General features: G+C 36.0%; 2 protein-coding genes across 3 annotated transcripts; one reads left to right on the plus strand and one right to left on the minus strand.

Annotated features, from left to right (window-relative positions):
• The first annotated feature begins 21157 nt into the window (after positions 1-21157).
• On the plus strand, positions 21158-23231 carry LOC143634741 (serine/threonine-protein kinase 54-like). Its single transcript, XM_077102746.1, has 5 exons — positions 21158-21678; positions 21751-21872; positions 22344-22552; positions 22620-22794; positions 23037-23231. Exons 1-5 carry the CDS (start codon positions 21432-21434, stop codon positions 23178-23180), a joined length of 897 nt encoding a protein of 298 aa, XP_076958861.1. The 5' UTR covers positions 21158-21431; the 3' UTR covers positions 23181-23231.
• An 876-nt stretch (positions 23232-24107) lies between these two features.
• On the minus strand, positions 24108-25930 carry LOC143634743 (uncharacterized). 2 transcript variants are annotated; one of them, XM_077102747.1, is made up of 3 exons: positions 25866-25930; positions 25336-25505; positions 24108-24558 (listed from the first exon to the last, which is right to left on the minus strand). In XM_077102747.1, the coding sequence occupies exons 2-3, from the start codon at positions 25481-25483 to the stop codon at positions 24176-24178; spliced, it is 531 nt and encodes a 176-aa protein (XP_076958862.1). In that variant the 5' UTR covers positions 25484-25505; positions 25866-25930; the 3' UTR covers positions 24108-24175. The 2 variants fall into 2 exon arrangements, with proteins under 2 accessions (XP_076958862.1, XP_076958863.1); XM_077102748.1 differs by having other exon boundaries at positions 25859-25918.
• Positions 25931-26422: the final 492 nt, after the last annotated feature.

Below are 26422 nucleotides of genomic sequence, written 5' to 3' on the forward strand. Positions count from 1 at the left end.
TACCTATGCACGTAACAGATTTCGTGTTTCGTTTGTGAATCGTGTGTGACTTAAACAAGTACAATTGTGATACGATACGTGGGTGAGCAATTACTTTCGTATCATGTATTAATAACATACTTATTAGCAATTATTCCCCATAAGGGCAATTTGGTCAATTCATGGCAATCAACTAGCAACTATTCCCCGCAAGGGTATTTTGGTCAAAATACAACAATTATATAAAAACTATCATATTTCATGCATTCCTATACAACTCAGCAGCTAGTTTCGTTATGACAGAATTTCTACTTGAAAGATTGCACTAGTTCACCGATTATAACGTCTCAATTAATTCACCAAAAATTACCACAGAAGCATACATATCTTAGGTTTCCAGAACATATTTTATCTTATTTTTATTCCATATAGATTGCTCATAATGATCAAAACACTACAGTAAACTCATATCAGTCAGATTCATGCGCAACAGAATGTTATTTGAAATTCCCGTTAAACGAAAAATCCAATAAATGCAAGACCACTTGGGTTTGGTTCCTAACTCAGTGAGTCAACTTCCAGAAGTGGAACCAACCCAATTGGTCTCGTGGTTCATGAGATATAACATTTACAACATAACCTAACAGCAGGTCTAACAGCTCAGCTTTGCATCACGTTTTTGTAAAATCATAAAAGTATACTTCCACTTATCCAAAAATTACGAATTTATACTTCATAGAAACTAGACTCAACCTAGTTTACTGCAGTACCCACAATCTCAATCAATTTTCACGTTTACACTTCGTTACAGTCAGTTAAACATCGTATATACATTCTGTCCAGAATCTGTTCACATCAAAACTCAACATAATAACAATCTATGAACTATCATGCATCCATATAACCCTCTAGACACTATAACTACTATCCATGCATATCAATCACACCATACATACAAGATTAGGGTTTGTGTTCTAATTCAAATCAAGGACAACAATCAATCAAGCAACAACATCAATACTAGTTATCAATCATCATGAATTTAACAACCATCATGTTAACTCATACATACTCATGAAAATCGGCTGCCTAGGGTTTTTAATTAACCCATTAAACATCAAAATCAAACAACAAGAAGGTAAAGGATGATCAAATATACCTTCCTAGCACTTAGTTCTTCAATCAAAGGCTTGAATTGATGGTGTATATGTGTGTGAAAGTGGACGGCAGCCAAGAAGAGCAAGGGGAGGGCCGATTAGAGTTGTAGGTTTATAATAATAAGTTAGGGTTTAGTGTTAAGGTTATATTTATAGATAATCAAGTTACATTCTAGTCCCTAATCTTTCAAGTGTTACATCTCTAGCCTAAACTAATTAGTTCTTGTTTCTTGTTTAACATTCCACATAACAATCAAGTAACACACATATACCTAACACATAATAATCACATAATTAGTGTTTTGACGTTTGTCGTTTATTTATCAATCGTTTGCGTCAACTCGTTTGCGTTTCGGTGCAAATCCCGAAAGACTACCCATGTAGTGAGTGTTAAGCGTCATTTAAACCCTAGTTTAAATGTAATGAAGTGTGCGTTATAGATTCAACGATCTTAAAGTTTGAATTGACGGAGTTGAGTTAACGGAGTTAACCTGGAATTGACGATTGTCACATCATTCCCTTGTTAAAGAATTTTCGTCCCGAAAATTTGAGTCAAGTCGTGATGAGTGTCTGAAAAAGTAAGAAAAATTTTCAGTTTGTCATAAATATATAGTCACATTCATTTTAAGAAATGGATAAAACCACACAATTTCATATCAAAGCATATATATGCTTTTAATTGAGAATGGCTAATATGCTATTACTTTTGGTTTAAACTTTCTTTCCAATTCTATTTATATAAATAAACCATAATATATCATTAAGATATATTATGTATTAACAACTAGTTGCAATAAAATTGAGGTATTAAATTTTCATCACTTCTAAATGAATATTTATACAACTAGCGTATAAACAACATATATATCTTATAAATATTTGTCATACTTTGAAACATCAACAAAGTGTCATATCTAATCTAAGTCATATTTAAAACAACAACTTTTGATTTATTAACCATGTATACAAAATTTAGATATACATACATGCGTGTAACAGAAGAATAGATAAGCAACTATTATTGTTGCCAGATTTCCGTTCAAGTTCATCTTCTTGATGTTCAATTTTTTTCTTTATATTTAACTAATCATATAGTAGTCTACACAATAACTTACAATTTGAATTTTTATTTTAATATTTTTTTAAATTTTTTCAAACTCTCGATGCGTGCAACAACTATTTAAAACAAGGATGGTAGTATAAAAAAAATACTAATTTATTAGACATCACATTAAGAAAATCACCAAGTATAAAACACATGATACAATGATTAACTATATTATTTACGAGAAAACTACATTGTTTTAACTTTTATAAAATTGAGACTAAGTTAAAGATATCAATCAAGTAATACAATATATCAAATATTATTTCACAATATATAAACACGTTATTATCATAAGTATTTATGATAATTATATAATAATCATAAAAGCAATATTGAACAATTATTTGAACTTCTCCGACAAGAGGTCTACTTTATCAAACCAAAACTTTTATTTTATATAATTTCCAAATTGATGAATTCATACATCTTAAAACCGTTAATAATATCTTAATATTATTTTTGTTAATATTATAATGGAAATATATTCAGTTTCATAGAATACATCGTATGATTCAATATCGTTTTCAAATAATAAGCAAATATATTTAAAAGTTAACTAACTATTTATATTAAAACAAGATATAAGATTTATAAGCTAGCTGTTTCAGAAAATCATATCGAATGAATCACTAAACTTTTTTTTTAATTTGGTTAACACGCCATTATATAATAGGCTACTTGCACCATTAATAATTTTTACATAAATGAGAATGAATTCATGAACAAGCTGAACTAGTAGCCCCAAGCCCATACTATAAATCAAAATTGAAAAACCATGTCTAATTAACATCTTGTTAGCTTTAAAAAATTTTTCAGTTGACCGAATAAGCCCAACCGACTTAATACCAGTTAAATCTTAGGAAATCTAAACCAAAAAATTTGATAAGTTGTAATTCAAAATTATTTTAAATAATAAGTATTAATCTCGTTTAACCAAAATTGTTTAGTCTCAATACATATAGTTTTGAGATATTTAAAAGAACAAAACAAATCTCAAACGTAACCCAAAATTATATGACTCCTAATATCATGTTTGAGAGAATCAAGAATAATGATATGTTAAATATCTACGTACCTTATGATGTGTGAGTGTGACCAAACTTCAAAAGCAGTTTGTGCTGATAACGTGTTGTAAACAACAACCTATTAGTTAAAGCATAGGAGAAGGAGATGTAGGGTGAGAGAGAGAGATTTCATTAATAAGGTGTGTATTACAAAGATGTACAATGAATTATATATAGGAGAGGAAAACTTGTAGAAGAAGCTAATCTATTTTAGGTGTTGATAACCATAATAATAATATATATTTATAACAATACTTTAATAATCAACTCATTTTTATGTTATTATTTGTACCGAATAAAATTTAAACTCTCACCTTTTGAAAAGATAACCTTTTCAATATCTTGATACTATTACGCAAAATCAATATTTGAATCACATTTGTAACTATCCAACGATTAATATTTGATAACGAAAACATGAAATAAATTATGAACGGTGGTAGACTTTTAAAATGGAGGTTGGGAGTTCGATCCCCACTTGGGATGACGGTTGTAAATAAGGGTGAACAAATTAACCGTTAATCGAACCATAACCAAACCGATGTTAACAGATAACTGATATAGCCGGTGAGTCGGTTTAATGAATTTTTGAAAACCGCCAAATATGGGTCAGTTTGGTTGAACATAATTTCAAATTCGCCATAACTGAATATAACTATTAATCGAGAAATAGAGGTTGGAAATTTGAATTAGTGCATGAGCGCGATATTTTTAACTCTTTGGCTTCGATAAATGCATCATAGTATGTAGTTCGTAGCCTACATCTCTGCATGCCATTAAAAAAATCTCTACTATTAGGCTATGCGTAGTGGAGGGGCTACAAGTTGGGGCGAATTGCGACACATGGCGCCCAGTCAGCAAGTGGTGAAAATTTGTTTTTGGGGTGTAATAGTGTAGGGCTACAAACTAGGTCTACAGTATCTTTTATTATTATTTTCTTTTTATAATTAAATAAAAATATATTAAAGTTAAAAAAAATACAAAAAAACAAAACTAAAAATAAAAAAAATACATAACTAAAAAAATACATAACTAAAAAAAATACATAACTAAAAATAAAAACAAATACATAACTTAAAAAAAAACTAATATCCATAATATTCGCGCATTTTTTCAGTTCGTCATCGTTCCAATAATGCGGCCTCTTCGTGTAACCCGGCCGCTTTGAGGGATTCGTATTCTTTACTCATTTCCCGCAATTTCACATAGCGACAATCTTTTCGTGTTTGTTATTTCTCTCATGGTATCGTTGAGTTCCTCGGCAAACTTTTCGTGTTTTTTGATGATTTCTCTCATGGTAGCGGTGAGTTCCACAGGTTTCGCTTCGTTCAGGTTGTTTCTAGGATTCATTTTCCTAGATTTTTTTGATGAATTTGGGTATGAATTGTGTATGAAATGGATATGAAATGAAGAAAAAGGTGTATGTTTATATATATACACACACACACACATATACAAACATACGTACCTACACACGTACATACGCACCTACACACGTACATACGCACCTACACAACACACCTACACATAAGAAATTGAGTGAAATTAGGGATTAATGGAGTTACACATTCACTTCTCGCTGTAAAAAAACATCTGAAATGATCCAATACCTATATATATATACACATATACCCTCTTCTTCTTTAAAAAAATCATACTTCATCTCAAATATTTTCATTCTTTCAAACATAAATACCACATCTCTTCTCCAAAAATACCTACGAAAATGAATCACAGAAACAACCCGAATCATCCACTTCTGGGCAATACCATAATCCGCAAAACCAACCGAACCTAAACTATAAATGGCTCATTTTTTGCCAACACCCTACTCGACAAAACCAACTTCCCGAACATCGAAAACCAACCGAATCTAAACTATACATGTTTTTTTTTTGTTACGTATTTTTTTCGGTATTTCTTATTATTATTATTTTAATGTATTTTTTATTTATATTTAATGAGTTTTATTTGTTTAATCTTGAATATATATATATATATATATATATATATACATATATATATATATAAACGAAAGCTCTCTAAATTCTCTCAAGCCACCAGATTGTTTTATTCTTAAATAAACACTACTCATTAATTTGACCCGAATGGGTATGGGTCTCGCCAAATCCAGGTTGCCCTTAAACGGGTTAGAGCATCTCATTACATTAAAAATTAATCTCATCAAATATTTGATATGAAAATCCTATAAAATAGGGATATATTAAATAGTAATATCCATTTAAAAAATATTATTTATAATTAAAAACAATTTTATAGTAAAAAAAATAAAATAAGGGGGTTATGGATCTCACTAAACTTAGATAGCTTTTAAACCGGGCATAACATCTCATTTATTTATAAAACTCTTTTATCATCAAATTTTAAGTATATTATTAACTCACTTACAATAAATAAAATTAAAATCCAAAAAAATATATAAATATTATAAACGAATAATGTAAAACAACATATGAGGATGTAAATAAATTACAATACATGTTGCGAGAAAAAAAAAAAGAAAAAGAAAAGAAAAAAAAAGAAGAAAAACTATAGAACTAAGAATCTTAATTTTAAACATAAATATATATAAACGAAACCTTTAAAAGCTCTCTGGTTGTTTGTTACATTCTTTCAAGACACTGGATTGTTTTATTTGTAAATGAGGACTTCTCATGTATTTGACCCGAATACACGGGTATGGGTCTCACCAAACTCAGATAACCTTAAACGAGTTATAACGACTTATTATATTAAAAATTAATCTCACAAAATATTTGATATGAAAAACTCATATAAAATAAAGATATACTAAAAATTAATATCCCATTTCTAAGAAAAATATATTATTTATATTAAGAAACAGTTTTATAGTAAAAAAAAAATAAGCGAGTCATTGTTGGTGCATGATGCCAGTAGTCCATTTGTCTCGTGTTTATTTGTGTCTGTAATCGTCACATTGTTCTTATTGTGTTGAACTTGTTAGTTTGCGTTTTGTTTAAGCGAACTTGGTGAGTAGCGAAGTTAGGGACAACTTCACCTAGTATGTTAGGCGAAGTTGTCGTGCTTTATAACCTAACTTCGGCAACGTGTTTAACTAGACTTGACGGCTGAGTTTGTGACTTTTGGTGTTACGTGTTTTTGGTGTCTTTGTTTATCGACATCGCAATATAACAAGTATTCCTTTGTGTTTGTGTGTTTGAGTGTGATTTACGTGTTCATCGTGTTAGCACTCGTATCGTATACGTAGGGGATTCCGCACCCTCGTGTTACGAGATACTCCTGTGTAGATCCGGATGGGAACCTACAATTGGTATCAGAGCATTTTGCTCGTGATTGTGTGGTTCGGGATTATCACACTAGTGTTAAAATTGTTCCGTTAGACCATTCACGGAACTGTTTTACGTTAAAACACCGCTCTTTTGTTAGTTTCTCTACAATACTCATCAATCGCACCGTCCTGCCACTCCCTCAACCCTCCAAATCATCAGAATTAGACTGAAAAATTAAGACGTTCATCAGGCGAAGTTGCCGTCACCAAGTTTAGGATTTCAGCGAAGACATAGGTTTTCAGCGAATATATAATTGTTAGCGAAGTTGAGATTAAGCGAAGTTGTGATTAAGCGAAGTTGAGATTAAGCGAAGTTGATATTAAGCGAAGTTAGGATTAAGGCGAAGTTGGGATTAAGGCGAAGTTCTTATAAGTTCGTTGTTCACTGTTCACAGAATATTGTATTTTGATTCTAGGTCTCGTTTCGTTCAAGTATGACTTCGGTAAACATCACAGAACTGGTAAAAATGGAAGTTGAAGCAGTTTCAGCAACTAAAGCTCCAAAAATTCTGAAAGGAACTGAGTTCGTTGCATGGAAAGATAGGTTTGAACAATATGTGAAGTATCAAGATGCAAAAATGTGGGTCTGCATTCAAGATGGGTACATCCCTCCAACAGCTATGTTTGAAGGTCGAGAGCAGCTTAAGAAGTACAATAAGATGGAGGATGATGAAAAGAAAATGAATGAGGCTGAAAGTAAAGCATTAGCTGCAATCACCATAGCACTACCCCAAGAGATTCTTCATACTTTCAGAAAGTACAAATCTGCTAGAGAATTATGGGAAGCATTAAAGAATCGCTATGAAGGTAATGTCGGGATTCGTAACTCAAAGTCGAAATTGTTGAAAACTCAATTCTCGGTGTTCGAAGGATTTAAGAATGAGTCACTTGATGACATCAACACAAGATACTATCACTTGATGACAGAATTGAATAACTACTCCTTGAAGTACACAGAGCTTGAAATTGTAGAAAAGCTTCTGGATGCTCTCCCACCAAAATGGGATATATACAGAGTTTTGATGAGAGATGATAAAGAGTTTAAAACCTTTGAATTGGAAACGGTGGTCAATAAGTTGAGTAATTAAGAGCTAAATATGATAAGGAAAGAGACTCCTACTGATCAGGTTCAGGATCCGGGAATGTATGGTGCAAAAGGGTCTCCAAACTCAAACTCTAAATCAGAATCGACTGCGTATTATTCAGGAGGTGAACCAAACTCTACTCAAGATGGTCATATGGTGATGAATATGGATGGATACATATGCTTTGTAGCGGGTGGAAGTAGCTCGTCAAAACCTCAATCCTCAGTTGGTAACTCCTCAGCCAGTGCCTCTAACAAGAATTACTCACAGATGCCTATGAGTGTGAAATCAGCTGAACAACAGTTTGCTCTTTATGCCTCTTTCATCGCCTCATATGAGAACTACATCAAGGGAAAGATAGTTGACCCTGCAACTTAGGATGAGGATTATGATCAGATAGATGCTGATGACATTGAAGAAATGGATCTGCAGTGGCAAATGGCAATGATTGTAAGAAGGGTGAAAAGGTTTATGAAGAAGACTGGTAGAAAATTCGTTGGAGAGAGACCGGGGTTCGACAACTCAAAGGTTCGCTGCTACAACTGTCAACAGAATGGACACTTTGCTAGAGAGTGTACGATTGAAAGAGTCGAACGAAGTCAAAACAAGCCTACTCAACAGAATGGAAGTGGTAATGAAATTAAAGCTATGGTGTCTCAACATAACGGTGAGTATAACTGGAATATACAAGTTGGGGAGGTGATTGAACAAGCAAATCTGGTAAACAAAGAGAGTGGAAGATGTGACAAAGAGTCAGTGTAGAATCAAGCATACATGGCAGAAGTGAACGATCAGCTCTCAGAGGTATGTTCGGAATCTCAGTGTGAACAATGTGAGAAATTGTCTGAACAATTAAATGCTTTAACTGATCAATATGTTAGCTTGGATAAAGAATTAAAAACGTTAAAAGAGGAGCATCACTTTTCTAAAAATAAACAAAATAGTTTCTCAGTAAAAATAAAAGCTAGTGAAAAAGATATAAGAAGCCTTAAGGCCACACTTGCTGAGAAAATTCAAGTCATCGATTTGAGCTATGAAGTTGTGGAAGAAAAGACAAAAATTATAGTTGAAAAGGATAAACAGATAGCTGATTACCAAGTAAAAGTGGTGGAACTAAATAGGAAACTTGAACAATTTAGGAATTCATCCATGATGCTTGATCATGCTATCTGAGAGTCTTGAAACTGATCAGACTGTAACAGGTAATGTGAAATGTAAGGCCCCGAACCCGGTAGCCCTACTTTAGCGTCGGATTTACTCATAAACACAGTTCTTGCAATCAGAGTTAATTAAAACTTTCGCGGAATATAAAAACTTTCTTAAAATATTTCATATCAAAACACGTCTTGTCTTAAAACATCATTTTGCCTTTCAAAATAAACGAAACATTAAACTTAAACATCTTGAGTCTTCCGATGCCAGCCTCTTATTCAGTGCCACGTGCCTCCTCAAGCGAGATGCCTCCTCCTACTCACCTGCGTGCATACTAAAAGTCAGCTACGCTGAGTGAGTTCTAGTTAATCAAGCAACTTATCATACAACCACTACATGCATCATATACGTATCCGAGACACGTAGTCCACTATCTAACCTGCTTACCTTACCACTTAGCCTCTTATTTACACCTACCACCTTACCACTTTGCCACTTTAATAACGTATAACGTTATGCCACTTTGCCACTTTGCCACTTTAATAACGTTTAACGTTATGCCACTTTAATGACGTAGTCACGTATAGGCTTACCCTACCACGTACTATCGTCATGCCACTATCACTCTTACTACACCCTTGCCACTTCTAACACGCTCTACCTCTACTTATCTACAACATGCTTCATATCATTTACATAATAAGCAAGTCACATCATAGCATACATACACATTAATAACCACTTGGCAATCACTGTCCTTGGCGATGCATGCAATATCCGAAGATCGTTCACGCACCAACAAGTATTATATAATAGCTACCTCGTATAACATCTATAGCATACACTTACCACTTAAGGTAAGTGTATTCACATTTCACATCGAGTATGCACACAGCCCCGAAAACATAACAAGGAAATGGGGCTAGAAACTCACCTGAACTCTGCTTCTTCCTCCGATAGTTGTAAATCCCTTCTTTAACTGAGCTCGGATTACTGTATAAGTTACACGTATCAATACTCGCCTGATCTAATATGGCGGCCTAGTATTAGCTTATTTTTACTTATCGTTTATAATTTATTTTCTAATCGAACTCGACTTTAGGCGAAGTCAAACCTTAGGCGAACTTAGCTTTAGGCGAAGTTAAACCTTAGGCGAACTTAGCTTTAGGCGAAGTTAAACCTTAGGCGAACTTAGCTTTAGGCGAAGTTAACCCTTAGGCGAACTTAGCTTTAGGCGAAGTTAACCCTTAGGCGAACTTAGCTTTTAGGCGAAGTTGTCATCAGGCGAAGTTGTCATCAGGCGAACTTAGCTTGCAGGCGAAGTTCATCAGGCGAACTTAGCTTGCAGGCAAAGTTGTCGGCTGCAGCTACTGTTCGTCCTTAATCATCTTCGTTTCTTAACCAAATAACTCGATTTAGGTATCCACGTAATCGTCTGACCAGCGCCTACAAACCCCAACCATCAAATCGGCCTAACATCGATGTTTAAGGGGTGCGATTTAGGCATATAGGTTACGGGTTCTTTTAGGTTAACAATTAACCTATCAAATGCTAATCAATTCCAGTAATATTTGTTGTTTTAGGTTCGTTTATAACAAACTAACACAGATCTATGATTTCCCAAATCAAACCGAACCTATACGAACGATTTCTAACTATAAACGTACCTTGAACGAGTCGAACTACGAACCCGGTTAAGCCTTGATGTTGTTTTGGTCCGTCACGACGTTCCAGCACCAACAAGCTCGGGTTTTCGCCTTCGGATCTTGGTTCGGGTTATAAGATGGTGTTGTGTGTGTTTTGGTGGTGTATGAAATATGTGAGAATGAGGATTAAATGGTGATTAATGGTATTTATATTTAGGGATCATGGGCTTAAGCCCATGGACTCTCCTTCCTTCTTTCATAACCCAAGTCCATAACCCATATCCATTACCCAACACTAGCCCGACCCATACCAACTCCTACTCTATTTATTTATTTCCCGATAACCCGAGTAAACTTTCCCTCTATTATTAAGTAATACAATTAATATTATTTTGGAAATTTCGGGATGTTACATGAAAGTCAACACGGTATCCGTTAAAGTCAATAAAAGCAATACTAACGAATCTGATCAGACAAATTCTCCTGTCACAAATCAAGGTTCAAATCCTGAAAAGTCCGTCGACTCTGTCAACATAGATGATGAAGTTGTGATACTAAAACGGGGTGAGAGTTAAGTTTATTGATGAAAAGAAATATTCTTTAAACCCATTTGTTCCCCCCTATGTTAGACAATCTGTCAGTAACAAAACCTCATCTTCTGCTACAACTTCCGAAACAAATGTTTGTATGGACACTAGTTGTCCTAAAAGGAGTTGCTTTAGGTGTAACAAGATTGGACACCTTGTAAATGACTCTCCTCTGAAAAGGAGAAATTCTAGAAATATGAGGCCAACAAAAACTGAGAATAAAATGCACATTAAAACTGATGCTGGTAATAAAACTAATGCCTCCAACTTTAAGCGTTGGACAAATTCAGGATTTCAAAGAAACCAACCTCAATTTTTCAAAAGAAACCACAGATCAAGTAACTTTGAATTCAAGAATGCTAGAAACTTAAGAATGTTTGGATGGCATCACAACCAATTCTCTAGATATCCTCCGTTCAGCTCTAATAGAAATTTCCCTCAAAGGAATCTTGGGCAGCCGAGGAGTTGGATACCGTTTAACAGGTTTGATCAACCCAAGACCAGCAGGTCTTGGGCCCCTCCTTTTTAATTCGATTCTTTAATTGTGCAGGAACAGTCGAACAGGGTTGTGAACAACATGTGGGTTGTTGACAGTGGGTGTTCCCGGCATATGACTGGTAACAAGAAATTGTTACGTGATTGGAAAGTTGTTCAAGGAGGAAGGGTTAGTTTTGCAGGAGAAAGCGGAGGAAAAATTACTGGAATCAGTATGGTTACAAATGGAAGAATAAAGTTGGAGAAGGTAAACTTCGTGGAAGAGTTGAAGCACAATCTCTTGAGTGTCTCTCAAATATGTGACAAAGAGTACACTGTACACTTTATGAAAGATGATGCACTCGTGCTCTATCCTGGTTTTAAGATTCCTGAAACCTGGATTGTGATGAAAGCTCCAAGAGAGAAGAACACATATGTAATGGATATTCGGTCAACCGAGATCGCAACGGAAGAATCATGTCTACTGTCAAAAGCATCAAAGTCTGAGTCGGAACTGTGGCACCGAAGGATGGGTCATATCCATCTTCGAAAGATGAATTATATCGTCAAGAATGGACTGGTACTTGGGGTTCCTTTAAAAAGTTTCAGTTTTGAAGATCAATGTTTATCATGCAAGAAAGGAAAACAGCACAAGAAACCACATCACCCCAAAACAGTCAACTCAATTGCTACAACCCTAGATTTGCTTCACATGGATTTGTTTAATCCCATAAATGTCAAAAGTATAGGTGGAACGTCTTACTGCTTGGTTGTGACGGATGATTTTTCACGGTACTCATGGGTTTATTTTCTGAAGACAAAAGATGAAACAGTTCAACTGGTAATCAACTTGATTACCAAAGTAGAAAATATTGTTGGGGGAAAGGTCAAGTTCATCAGGAGTGACAACGGCACTGAATTCAAGAATTACCAAATGGAGATGTTTTGTTTGAAGAAAGGGATTGAACATCAATTTAGCGCACCATATACTCCGCAACATAATGGGGTAGCTGAGAGGAAGAGCAGAACTCTAATCGAAGGCGCCAGGACTATGCTGGCAGATGCTAAACTTCCCGTGGTGTTTTGGGCTGAGGCTGTTGCCACAGCCTGCTATATCCTTAATCGTGTTTTGACTGTTAAAAGATTGAATAAAACTTGCTATGAAATTATGCATGGTAGAAAGCCTAACCTAAAAGGTCTTGAACCTTTTGGGTCCCCATGTTCGATTTTAAAGACTAACTCAAAGTTCGGTGAGAAGGCTGACGAGGGTATTCTCGTAGGCTACGTTGTTGGGACACCCAACAGAAGAGTCTTTAACCTATCGAACAACAGGGTTGAGGTGGTCTGTAACACTGACATTATCAGTTATAAACCACCAAAGCCAAGCATGGTACCGGTAGAGGCTTTCGACTATGATAAGTTATTTAAATCGTCTAATTTGCCTTACTAGGATTTTGCAGGGACAAAAGAAAGAATGGCCACTCAAATGCTATTCGATGAAGAAGATACCGTCATACATCGTCCAGAATGTAGAGAAAAACACACTACCACTCCAAATGACGTTGAATCGCCTGCTGTCTCAAATGAAGAAGACTTTTTCAATCTGTTCCAAACTCAACACATCTCAGATGAACTCTCTTCGAATCTTGAAGAAAATTTACAAGTGGATCCCGTTCAAACTTCTAAGATCCACAAGGATCATCCCCTGTAGAATGTGATCAGTAACACTTCTGATGGTGTGCGAACTAGGAAAAGTGTGGAGGAAAGCACCTGTGTGTATGCAAGCATTAGAGACACTGGTATTATGAATGAATGCTTGTATGCCTGCTTCGTCAGTCAGATTGAACCAAAGAACTATCAGATGGCATCAAAGGATAGCTCATGGGTAGAAGCCATGCAAGAAGAACTGGCACAGTTTGACAAAATAGAAGTATGGCGGTTGGTAGAAAAACCACGAGAAGTGACTGCAATTGGTACTATGTTGGTTTTCAAATGCAAGAGAGATGAGAAAGGGGTAATTATTCGTAACAAGGCCAGATTAGTTGTCAAAGGGTTTAACCAGCAGGAAGGGATAGACTACAATGAAGTATTTGCTCATGTGGCAAGATTGGAGGCAATCCGACTGTTCCTGGCTTTTGCTGCACACAAAGAGATGAAAGTGTTTCAGTTGGATGTTAAAAGTGCGTTTCTAAATGGAAAAGTCGATGAAGTGGTGTATGTCGAGCAACCTCCGGGTTTCTCTGACCCAGACTTTCCCGATCATGTGTACAAGCTCAGCAAAGCACTATATGGCCTACATCAGGCCCCACAAGCTTGGTACGCAACTCTGTCAGATTACTTGCTGGAAAATGGATTTGAGAGAGGGAAGATCGACAGCACTTTGTTTGTATAGAGGAATGGGAGTGACTTTCTCCTTGTCCAGGTCTATGTGGACGACATCATATTTGTTGCCTCAAAAATCTCTTTGTGTCAGGAATTTGAAACAGTCATGAAGAAAAGGTTTGAGATGAGCGCCCTGGGGGAATTAACTTTCTTTTTGGGTTTACATGTAGATCAGAAGAAGGATGGCATGTTCATTCATCAAAGAAAATATGTTCACGATGTCCTCAAGCGTTTTAAGATGGACGACTCCACCCCGTTTGACACTCCAATATGTGTCAACCACAAACTAGGTGCTGATTCAGAAAGTGATGACGATGTGGATCCCACTCAGTATCGAACAATTATAGGTTCTTTAATGTATTTAACTGCTTCTAGACCTGACATTATGTTTGCAGTTTTTCTTTGTGCTCATTTTCAGGCAAACCCCAAGGAATCACACATGAAGGGAGTGAAGAGGATTTTGCGGTATATTAAAGGAAAGCCCAAGTTGGGTCTCTGGTACCCAAAGGGAGGAGATATGGAACTGGTAGCATACACCGACTCTGACTATGGAGGATGCAATCAGAACAGGAAATCAACAACAGGTGGCTGTCAGTTTCTTGGAGGAAGATTGGTGTCATGGCAGTGCAAGAAGCAGACCTCCGTAGCCATATCCACCTGCGAAGCAGAATACATGGCAGCATCAAACTGTTGCTCCCAAGTTTTATGGATACAACAACAAATGCGTGATTATGGTCTGAATTTCACTCAAACTCCTATTTGCATTTATAACACTGCTGCAATCTCAGTAACTAACAATCCCGTTAAACATAGTAAAACTAAACATATTGACATTCGTCATCATTTTATACGGGATTGTGATGAGAAAAAATTAATCGTGCTTAAAAAGGTTGATTCACTGGATAATTTCGCCGATCTTTTTACAAAAGCGTTTGACCAATCCCGTTTTCAAAACCTTGTTGAGTTTAATGGGATGATCAATCCCGAGTAACCTTGTTTTCCTTGTGTTTTAAAAAAAGCATCTCTATCGCTGAAAATTATGTCGGTAGCTTAAGTTTGAAGGACATATTCTTGAATATGTTTGGTCCTTACATCTACTTGTAGACTGTAAGGATAGCCATTAACCTAATAACTGAAAGCAACCGGGGCAGTTTATGATGAGTTATTATTTCTTCGCTGAAAATTATGTCGATTATAGTTAGTCGGAGGGACACATATTCGTATGTGGTTGGTCCTGCTGATCCACTGGATCTTTAGGATAGCCGTTTACCTAAAGACTTCGAATTGATCGGGGCGTCTGACTCTAAATTCTTTTTAGGGAAATGATATATTTTTTCAGTCCATTACTTCGCAAGAAGTTTCAATTGATGTTAATATGAAAATTGATCCAAACTTGGAAAGTGATAGATAAATTGATTTTGAGTGCCTAACCGGTGAAGTTATTAGGCCTAAAAAACTCTAGAACAGTCATTGTATGTTATGGTAGCTTTCTATGGTGCGTAAAAGTAGAAGTGATACAAACTAAAACTACTCGATTTACTGTGGAGAGTCATTTTGAAATGTGCATGTTTCCACATATATCTCTCTGAATGATAGGCAAAAAAGTGATTACCAAGTCATACACGAGCCCGTGAGTGTCTTGATCCCCCGCATAGATTGTGTTAGTATTTTGCAGTGATCCAGATTTGGGACTTGCAGGCATTCGTTATAGTTAAAAAATAATAAATAAATACTAGTTATTATTATGACTTGCTAAGTTTATCAAGTCACAAATATCAAAGATATAGTAGTCGAAGAGACGACTCGTGCATAATGATTGATCAGACACTATGGGTCGAAGTCAAATCGGGGTGATCTGGGGAAAGCCAAATACGCCTTGAGAATAGATTGGAGGCATCACAATTTCTCAAGTGATGTCCATCTAAATTTTGAGCTTAATTGAACTTAATCCGTATCACAGAAGCAATGAAAACCATACTAAATTATATACCCGCCTACAACCTGTTTCTCTATGTCATAATAACGCTGAACATGGATCTGTGTGACAGCCTCTTAATCAGTATGATTCCTGTTCGGATCTTTTATAAAACATGTTGGGTTTCTACAAGACTGAAATTTGATCCCGTTCTTTTATTTACCCTTGTTATTTAGCTTGTCTTATGGTTTTCTCATAAATATCTTGGTTACTCGTTCTTGATCGATGGGTTAAAAATTAATTCGCAACGGCGAAGTTGTTCTTTCAAGCGATGTTAAATCACTGGCGAACTTAACAATAGGGCGAAGTTAACTTAACTTCGCCACTGGGTTTTCCAAAACTATAAAAGGTGATCTTAAGGTCAAAATTGGTCAAACCATTATTTCTTAAACCCTCGGCGAACTTACCCATTGATTCAAACTTCTGCTTTTCAGCTTCTCGTTTGCTATTAAGGTTTGTCGGCCTTCGTTGTGTCATAATTCATGTCTTTTGTTTGTCAATCTGTTCCACAATGTCATGTTTTAATCAGTTTTATTAACAAACCCTTTTGACACTGGTTCTGGTTGATTAAAGATTGTTTTGTGGATAAATAGATGTTAGGAATCTAAATCGCATTGTCCTTTACATGCGATCAGTGTCCGATTGTCCATATTTTCATCCATCAAGGATTGGATTTAAGCTGTTTAAGCAGTGAAGTTAGGTTTGGCGAAGTTCACACTAACTTCGCCCTTAAGACAACTTCGCTGCTACATCCCCTGCTACTATGCTTGTGTATTGAGGGATTAATTAATTTATTATTTGTTACCTGCATAATTCTGATGAGTTGCTCACAAGCGAAGTTCTATCTCCAGTGATGATAATAACTTCACCATTGCCACAACTTCGTTGTTGTCAATTCAGCGAAGTTCTAAACTGTATACACCAGTTATCTAACTTAACTCGTTTTGTTGTTCATGTATGGCTGCTGTGGCTGGTGCTGGTGGCACAGGTGGTGACGAGGGTGACGGTGATAAAAGACAGTTTTTTCCGGGTCATAACATGTATGTCACCTTGGATCTGGATGGTCGTGGAGCTGATGATTTTCGTGAGATCATCTCGTTTCTCATTCGCTTTCGTATATTTCATGCCATTACAACTACTCTACCGATATATTTACCAAACATTGAAGACTTCTGGAGAACGGTGGAATATGACTGCCGGGTTGAACCACCAGTGATGCGTGCTACTGTGAACAATCAAGTGGTGCAGTTCTCGGCAAATCAAATCAGGGAGGCTTTACAGTTCGGGGCTGAAACTACTCAAGATCCTACTGACTTTTTAGCTACTTTCAGGAATGGAGTGTTTCTTCATATGGGGTATTCAGGTTCGTTGGAAGATTCACAAAGGCGTAAGGAGTTTCTATTGGATCAGTGGAGGTTTTTGATGCACGTGATGATTGTGTGCATGTCTGGTCGCAAGGCTGGTTCAGATGGTATGGGTGCGACAATGCAGTCTGCAATGGCTGCACTGACTTACAACAAGCCTTATAATTTCAGTCAGATGGTATTTTATGAGATCGATCGTCAGCGACGAGCAGTGGCACGGGAACGGTTCTTGATGTACCCAAGATTCTTACAGATGATTCTCAATCATGTTGCTCCCAATCTGCCACAACTTCGTCCTATCTCCTATGTTGAAAGTATAAGCAAGAGAATTTTTTCACAGTGTAGGTCATCTAGTGCTCGTAGCAAGCCTGAACTTCGTCCAAGGCACACTGCATAATTTGGTTATCTTGTGAACCTTGCTTACGTTGCTCCATTAGAGTATGAGTTCAATGATCCGGCTCCGCAACAAGTTGATATTCCTCAACCACCTCCTTTGGTTCAACCACCACTGGTTGTTCAAGAAATTCCAAATGTTAATCCTGTTGTGGCTCCCAAAGAGCAAGTTGATCTTGAGGTTGCCTTTGGAGGGCAATGTTTCTTTGATATGGAAAGGGTTGATCCTGCTGCTGAAGTTCAAGCCTCGGTGGTTGATGTTTCTGGTATGCATGTCTCTATGGTCGGTCCATCTGTAGGCCTGTCTTTTGCCTTTGTGGAGGATTCTGAGGGAACTATATCTGATTCCTCCACTGATGATGTTGTTGAAGCACAGCGAGTTCTTGCCAGACAAGAAAGAATCCAAGGTAAACGAAAGAAAGACTCAGATGATAGTGAATCAGAATATGAGGAAGAGATGTATCGGTTGGTACGAAGATCAAAGAAGGAAAAAGTTAGTGAAAGTTCAAGGGTTGTCCATTTTTCCCCACCGTCGTTATCGGGTGTGTCTATGTTACCTTCTTCTTCGGCTGATCCGTTACCTGTGACCTCTAATGTACCAATGGAGGTTGTATCTGCACCATCTAGTATAGTTCCATCTACGGCCCAGATGTCAGCACCAGAGATTGTTTCATTGCCACCTCCTACTCTCACTCCAACTGAAGTGGTAGCTATGTTTGTTGAGTCCACATTGGTAGATACTGAACAAAGATGATGATCCCAATGCATCGAAAGATGCAGGTGGTGAGATGCCAAGAACTGAACAAACTTTTGGAGCTTCCACATCTCAGGGGGAGTCTGCTGGTCCATCGGGCAGTGCAGGTGATGAGACAGTGGTTGTTAATGATGTGGATGAGTTGGGTGACGATGTGCTGACCGTTAGTGAGATTGAGAAATTTGGTGAACAGATAGAGATTGATAGTGGGTTAGAGGAAGGTGAGATAATTGATGATAGTGTTGAGCACGATATTCATCAATAATTCTGAATGGGAAGAGCAGCCAAGAAGGAAAGAAGGTTGTGCTCAATGGTTCATAAAAACAAAGAAGCCAGTGGTACCCGCAATGTTCAAGAAAAGTTATAATATCAAGGGTTATGCTGAATCGAAGAAAGGTATTATTTGCTGGTTGTATGATGAACAATTAAAGTTGTTTGTGATAAAGCGATATGATGGGGTTCAATATTTTACTAAGGCATTGAGATCGCTCAACACTTTGCCTGAGTGTGAAGTGAAAGATTTGGCTCGGTTGAGATTGATAAATAGAAGTGATGATGATTTTGCGAGATGGGTTGGAAAGATCGTGTGGAAGGAAAGTGTGAAAGAGAAAAAGTTTGAGCTTCTGAAGCCTCAAAAGGGGAAGCTGATTGAAGATAAGGAACGTGGTATGCGGGCTGATGGCAAGCCCTAGATGGTGATGAAGTACAAGCCAATTCGGTGTTTGAAAGAGGTTCCTATGAAACTTATGCCCCAGGATGTGTTGAAGGATCTCAAGTGGTGGTATGTTGATTGTCAAACCGCTGAAGCTGTGATGGAATATGAAGACGAACAGGAGATCCTGAGAGTGTATGATCCAATGCACTTGGTTAATTTGTATCAAGCTGACTTGCAGGTACTTAATGACAAGAAGATTTTTTATATACCTGCGTGGAAAGACGAAGCAAAGAAGTACCAGAGGGTGGTCTCTGTCTGTGTGAGACAGGGCGTTCATGCTTGAAGATGGTGGGTACGTGCTTTTTGGATTACCAGACACGGCGAAGATGTTAGAGATATGAAGCTACCGCCAAGGGGGAGTCTGTTGGTGCATGATGCCAGTAGTTCATTTATCTCGTGTTTATTTGTGTCTGTAATCGTCACATTGTTCTTATTGTGTTGAACTTGCTAGTTTGCGTTTTGTTTAAGCGAACTTGGCGAGTAGCGAAGTTAGGGACAACTTCGCCTAGTATGTTAGGCGAAGTTGTCGTGCTTTATAACCTAACTTCGGCTACGTGTTTTACTTGACTTGACGGCTGAGTTTGTGACTTTTGGTGTTACATGTTTTTGGTGTCTTGGTTTATCGACATCGCAATATAACAAGTATTCCTTTGTGTTTGTGTGTTTGCGTGTGATTTACGTGTTCATCGTGTTAGCACTCGTATCGTATAGGTAGGGATTCCGCACCCTCGTGTTACGAGATACTCTTGTGTAGATCTGGCTGGGAACCTACAGTCATGTGTCTCCCAAAACCATAGCTTTTAAACGAGTTATAACATCTTATTTAATTGTGAAACCCTTTCATCATTAAACCTTATGTATATTATTAACTTTCTTACAATAAATAAAATTAATATCCAAAAAAATATAAATATTAGACAGAAAAAGAAACACAACCTCCGTAATACGGGGGATATAAACTAGTTTAATTATAAAAAGAAAATAAAAAAGATGACGTGACGATGTGACGAGGCTACAAAACCATGACATTACACCACTAAATTAAAAATTATTCATTTACTAACTAGGTGCCACATATAAGATATTCCCGATTTGTAACCCCCACTACACATAGTCTTATTACTTATTACTTGAAATAAATTGAAATTTGTATAATAATATCTTAAAAATATATAAACGAAACATTTAAAAATGGGTTGCTACCTACATTCTCTCAAGCTATCAGAATACTTTATTTGTAAATGGACGCTTCACATCCATTTCACCCAAATCTATAATATATATAAACGAAAACATAAAAATCATATGTGTCGCGATGTGGTCGCTCCCCCTTTTTTTGGAGTCACTAGATTTCATTGATTTTCAAATAGAGGCTTCTCATGCATTTGACCCGAATTCATGGGTATGAGTCTTACCAAACCCAAATATTTATTAAACGGGTTAACATCTCATTAAATTAAAAATTATTCTCACCTTATTATTGATGTAAAAATCCTATAAAATAGGATATACTAAAAATTAATATATTATTTATTTTAAAAAAGATATATATATATTATTTAAATTACAAAATCAATTTTATAGTAAAAAAAATTAAGCGGGTCTTGGGTCTCATCAAACAATAAGTATATTATTAACTTTCATAAATATTATTTATAATTAAAAAACCAATTTTATAGTAAAAGAAATAAACGGGTCTTGTGTCTCATCAAAACCATATAACTTTTAAACCGGGTTTAAATATTTTATTTATTTGTGAAATAATTTATCAATCAAACCATAAGTATATTATTAACTTTCTTATAATAAAAAAATATAAATTCAAAAAATAAATAAATATTATAACAAATAATATAAAAAATCCCGTAATACGGGAGACAAAAACTAGTTATTTATATGTTTTAATTAATTTTGCCGGTAGTTGTTTATTTTCCATGCAACTATTTAATTCAAATAGCCGTCTATCCTCTTCTCCACCATCAAGATTCCCTCACCGCCCTTTTCATATTAACTTTCAAATTCTCCACTTAATTCTCTAAATTAAATTCCTCAATAAAAGATTATATATCTATCCACTTTTCTACCCCTTTGAATTTTAAACTTTTAATTCTTTCAATAGTTTAATATTTAAATCCAATCCCACTTTCATCACCCTCATCTTATGTAATCCCAGAATTCCAGAAATCCTTTTATTCATCTGGGGTTTCACCATTCTTCATATTCATATATTCTTGAGTTTTCATATGTTACAAATTGTAACTTACGATGGATATGAAGGAGTCAAACCTTTTTGAAAAGTCAAACTCTCAGTTGGGTTCAAAGTCAACGGAATTGGGTATTGACTTTATGAGCTTTGATGTGCAACTGGATAAACATTTAGCAAAGATTTGGTCAAAGGAGAGAGAAATTCAGGAAGAATGGGAGATTGATTTGACTAAACTGGATATAAAGAATGTTATAGCTGATCATGGTACTGTTTACAAGGGTGTTTATGATGATCAAGATGTGGCAGGTTAATTTTTATAAATATTGAATTGTCATTATGCTATAAGGTTATATTGATTTGAATTATGGAATTTTATAGTTAAGGTATTGGATTGGAGCGATGGCGGTGGTATTACTGCCGCCCAGGCTTTCGCTCTTCGTGGAACGTTTGAGCGAGAAGTTGCTGTTTGGTATAAACTCGATCATCCAAATATCACAAAGGTCAATTTCGGTCATTGTTTTATTTGTAACGGGTCAAATAAAAAAACAACAGCTAAGTTCACAGTAAAAAAAATGATTTTTTATTAATGCTTAAAAAATCAAATATAATATGTACAAACCACCTTAAGTGAGGTTGAACCCCTTACCATCATTTTAAGACTAAACCATCTTTACCATCGCATCAAATAGTGTGTTTATAGTCAATTGTTTTATTAAAAAAAAAAATACTAAATTGTTGTTGTAGTTTTTTAATCATATTTTTAACTTATTAATTTGGAAGCCCATAAAGTGTTTTTAATGCCTACGGCCTCCTAGTAGCTTTATTAAAAACACTACAATGCTGTTATTGTTGTAACAATATAGTATTTGTTGAAAACCCGTTTCAATGTGAATATGTTTTCACCTGTTACACTGTCCATCTTAGTAACGCGCCTTCTTTTATTTTTAATGGTGGCTTAAATATAATTGTAGTTCATTGGAGCTTCAGTGGGAATATTGAAACTCAAGATCCCATCAGACAACGATTTGAATACGGGCCAAAAGCCTCTACCATATCGAGCTTGTTGTGTTGTAGTCGAATATCTTCAAGGCGGGACTGTCAAAAATTTCTTGATCAGAAACTCAAGGAAGAAGTTATCTTTCAAAGTGGTAATTCAATTTGCTCTTGATCTATCTAGAGGGTGAGTTTTATTTTTTTAGCAATAGGGTATTGTTTAGTTCTTAACTAGTTAACCACTGTTTTCTCAGATTAAGCTATCTTCACTCCAAAAAGATCGTTCATGGAGATGTGAAAACCGAAAATATGCTGTTAGATACAGATGGAACACTTAAGATTGCTGATTTCCGAGTTGCTCGTGTTAAAGCACGAAATTGTAGAGACATGACTAGTGAAACCGGAACTCTTGGTTACATGGCACTAGAGGTATGTATAACTGCTGTAGGTGATAGAATGAACGGGTTAGATAATGAGTCATAAGTTCATAATGGGTTGACTAGAGCCAAATTTGTCCAAAATGTTTGGATTATCTAAAGATAATAGATGTGTTAATCAATATGGTTATAACAGATATATCTTTTTAAAGTAATATAACTTTTTGAAAGATTTTATGCAATGACAATATATACATTTTAAATTACTATGTTGTTTAATTGGTACGGCTTTAGGTTCTTGCAGGAAAACCTTATAATAGGAAATGTGTCGTTTATAGTTTCGGGATATGTTTATGGGAGATTTATTGTTGTGACATACCTTATGCCGATCTTAGTTTTGACGAAGTATCTTCCGGAGTAATTCATCAGGTACCATAGTACTAACTTTAGTAATAATTACAGTTAGTGATTCATTTTCAACTTCAAGTAATGTTTAAAAAATACAATATACTATTTAAATTGAATGTTAGCAGAAAAGACATTTTTAAAAGTACGGATATATTTTTGCAGAATTTAAGTGTTGTCCAAGTTCTTTTGAGAGCATTTTGAAGAAATGTTGGGATGCAAACCCGGAAAAAAGGCCGGAAATGGAGGAGATCGTGAAGTTGTTGGAAGCAGTAGACACCAGCAAAGGTGGTGGAATGGTGTCGGAGGATGACGAAGCCCCGGGTTGTTTTTGCTTCCTCCGTCATTGTGGTGCTTGATCTTATTTCCTCCACCATCATTTGTAGGGTATTACGGTTGGGTTTTATGCCAAATGATTCAAGAGGTTTATTGCCTTGTAAATAACATTTTTTTTGTTTTTTAGTTGTCTCGACCAGTTTTTTTAAGGTATATTTGTTATTTGAACTCAAAAGAGAGAAAATATAACATGATTTAACCCATTCCTAGGTGTTGAAATTGCCATATGATCATCTATATCCAATCGGTGGTGGGCCCATCACTTTTTTTTCGGGTCATGTGCTGAATCAGAATCATTGTTCGTATATTACACATAAATACGAGAATTAGACTAAATGCTGGGGAGCCACCAAAGTGGCGTGAAACAAGCCAGCCATGTCAGGAAGTTGCAGGATCGCGATTCCAGGCTTGCACTTGGTGTTCCAGATAATCGACCAAAGTGTGAACATAGATGAAGTTGCAGAGATGGGAGGCGACCAAAGAATTTCCTAAAACCATTCACTTAGAGCACATTTTAGTCAAAACATGCACATTAAACCCATTCTTAAAACAAACACATTCTAACCAGAAGCCGTTTCAACCTATTACAAAAGTACACAACGCATCCGATTTCACCCGACAAGTCCTACATGCATGTCAACATCATCACAAAACTTAAAGTAACATAAACTTCATACATAATGACAACAAAATCAAGAATCAAAACCAGAATAAACCCCATTTTCCCTCAATAACCTCTTCTCTTCTTCAACATAACTCTTCCCTCTACTAGCCTGCCCAATATCTCTCTTCCTCTTTTCCTTCTGCGAAAATGAAATATTCTTCTCTCTCTGAGTCCGCGCGTGTGCGAGCTCTTCTCCATCACGTAGTGCGGCCCGTGTTTTTTGCCTTTCTTGATAACTTTCTTCGGTCTCGGTTGCACCACGGGTTTCCTTGCCCGTTGACCATGACCAATCACGGTTCTTATCGTCTTCTTTGGGTGGTGGGACTTTTAAGACAGACAACCCGCCTTTATACCCATGTTGACTTAATGCCTCAAAGTCAATGCCTTTACTCTTGCGGTTCATCGGTTTGACTGCATAATAGTCAAAAGTTTAATTATTATTGGAATGACACAATTTGCATATCCGACACGCATAATGCTAAATTTTTTTTGTATAGAATGTATTTCGGATCAAATCCAGTTCAACTAGCCAATAGATTTCTTGGCCCATTGCATTTGCGATTTAGGAAGGGTTGTTCAAACTTCAAAGAGCTCATGGTTCGTTTGTAAACAAGCCGTTGCGACTCGGCTCAGTTTGTAAACAAGCTGATGTTTAGCGGGCTCGCTGGCTTACTTGTTTGGCCCGTCTAAGTTGAAGCCCAAATTTTAATAAAATATAGATTAGACTCAAATTTTTATAATATATATGAATTATCTGTACGTTAAATTTATTATTTTTTTGTTTTATGTATATCACTGTGTGTGAAAAAACTTAAAAATTCTAAAAATAAACAATATGTCTCAGCGAGCCATGAGCTGGCTTGAGCTTTAGATGAGCCGCGCTCAACATTTTAGCTCATTACGATACACGATCCAAATCCAATCCAAGGTAAGCCACTCGTCAGTTAGTTGCTCGTTTAAAGTAAACCCCAAATTTTTATATTATATAACTAATAACTCAAACTTTAATATACAAATAAATATCATATATTCTGCAGTTTATAAATTAGTCAAGCTCAAGGTCAACGTTTCAGCTCGTAAGATAAGCGAACCGAGCACCCTGAGCCCACCTGACTTGGCTCGTTTACAGCCCTACACTAGAGACATTGAGTAGCTAGTTTTACTTTTTTCTATGGAAACAAAGGTTACCTTTAGATTTGGATAAACTGGCAGAAGTCAGTTTGTTCTTTTTTGAAACTTGTTCATCATCAGACGCATCTGTATCGGGACTTGAAGAGGCACCAGATGAAGAATCGTCATCGTCATCATTATCACTCCATGGCATAGTTTTCTTCATGACGTATTATTAGCTCAAGATACTGTAAAAACATAAGCTATTCATATATATATATCAAATTATAAGTTTGGAATAAAACATTTGGAATATTGCTGCTTAAAGTTGAAATAATCAAATAATCAGTCGTTGACGATTGAAATAATCAAAAGAATTTGAGAAGCATATTTAATTTAAGCAGAAATCAAAATAGAGCTTAATGTTTTGCATAGAAATGTGTGTGTTTCTTCTTCCATAACTGGGATTAATTTAGGGAGCGACGGAACAATTTATAGTTCGAGAAATTAGGGTTTCGTAATTAGTTGTTTCCTGGAACCTAATAATTCAAACAATAATTAAACAGCCTATAAAAACGAGAAAGAGAGAGTCTTAACAAACAACTTACAGTTACAATCGTCTGATTTCACTGACTATCGCCCGATTTGGTTTAGGGATGTTTGCAGGGCTCAAAGTGAATAACAATGATAAGAAACGATTTTGATAAAAAAAAAAAAAAAAAAAAAAAACCTTTTTTGTTTTTGTTTTCTTTTTTCCTTTTTTCAGTTTTATTATATTAAAAAAGATAACAAGTTGTGGGTATTCAACGGAGCCACAAACGGAAGAATACCTCGCCTGCACACACCACAACAGTCACGCTTTAGCGTTCGTCCCAAACGGATGAATTCAACCGGCCAGCCCAAGCGAATAGAGAAAAAAATGAGGGTTTGGCTTGCGCAAATGGATAGCGGACCACAACTGTGTGAAGCGAACGACAAGGGGTGAAGAGTTAGGTCCAGTCAACGCCATGTGGCGCAATACGATACGATGAAACAATTTGTTCATGGCTCTTTTGAATGCCCACAACACACAGCCTTAGTGTATCACCCTCAGGCTATATGTCGTGGCATAATTAGTTATCGTGTCACGTCACTGACACATAGGATGAAGAGTTTTAGCTTAACT

This window comes from Bidens hawaiensis, unplaced genomic scaffold, assembly GCF_021521415.1.
Source record: "Bidens hawaiensis isolate Kalapana, Puna unplaced genomic scaffold, B.hawaiensis_p1.1 tig00007232_1, whole genome shotgun sequence".
NCBI classification, from domain to species: domain Eukaryota; kingdom Viridiplantae; phylum Streptophyta; class Magnoliopsida; order Asterales; family Asteraceae; genus Bidens; species Bidens hawaiensis.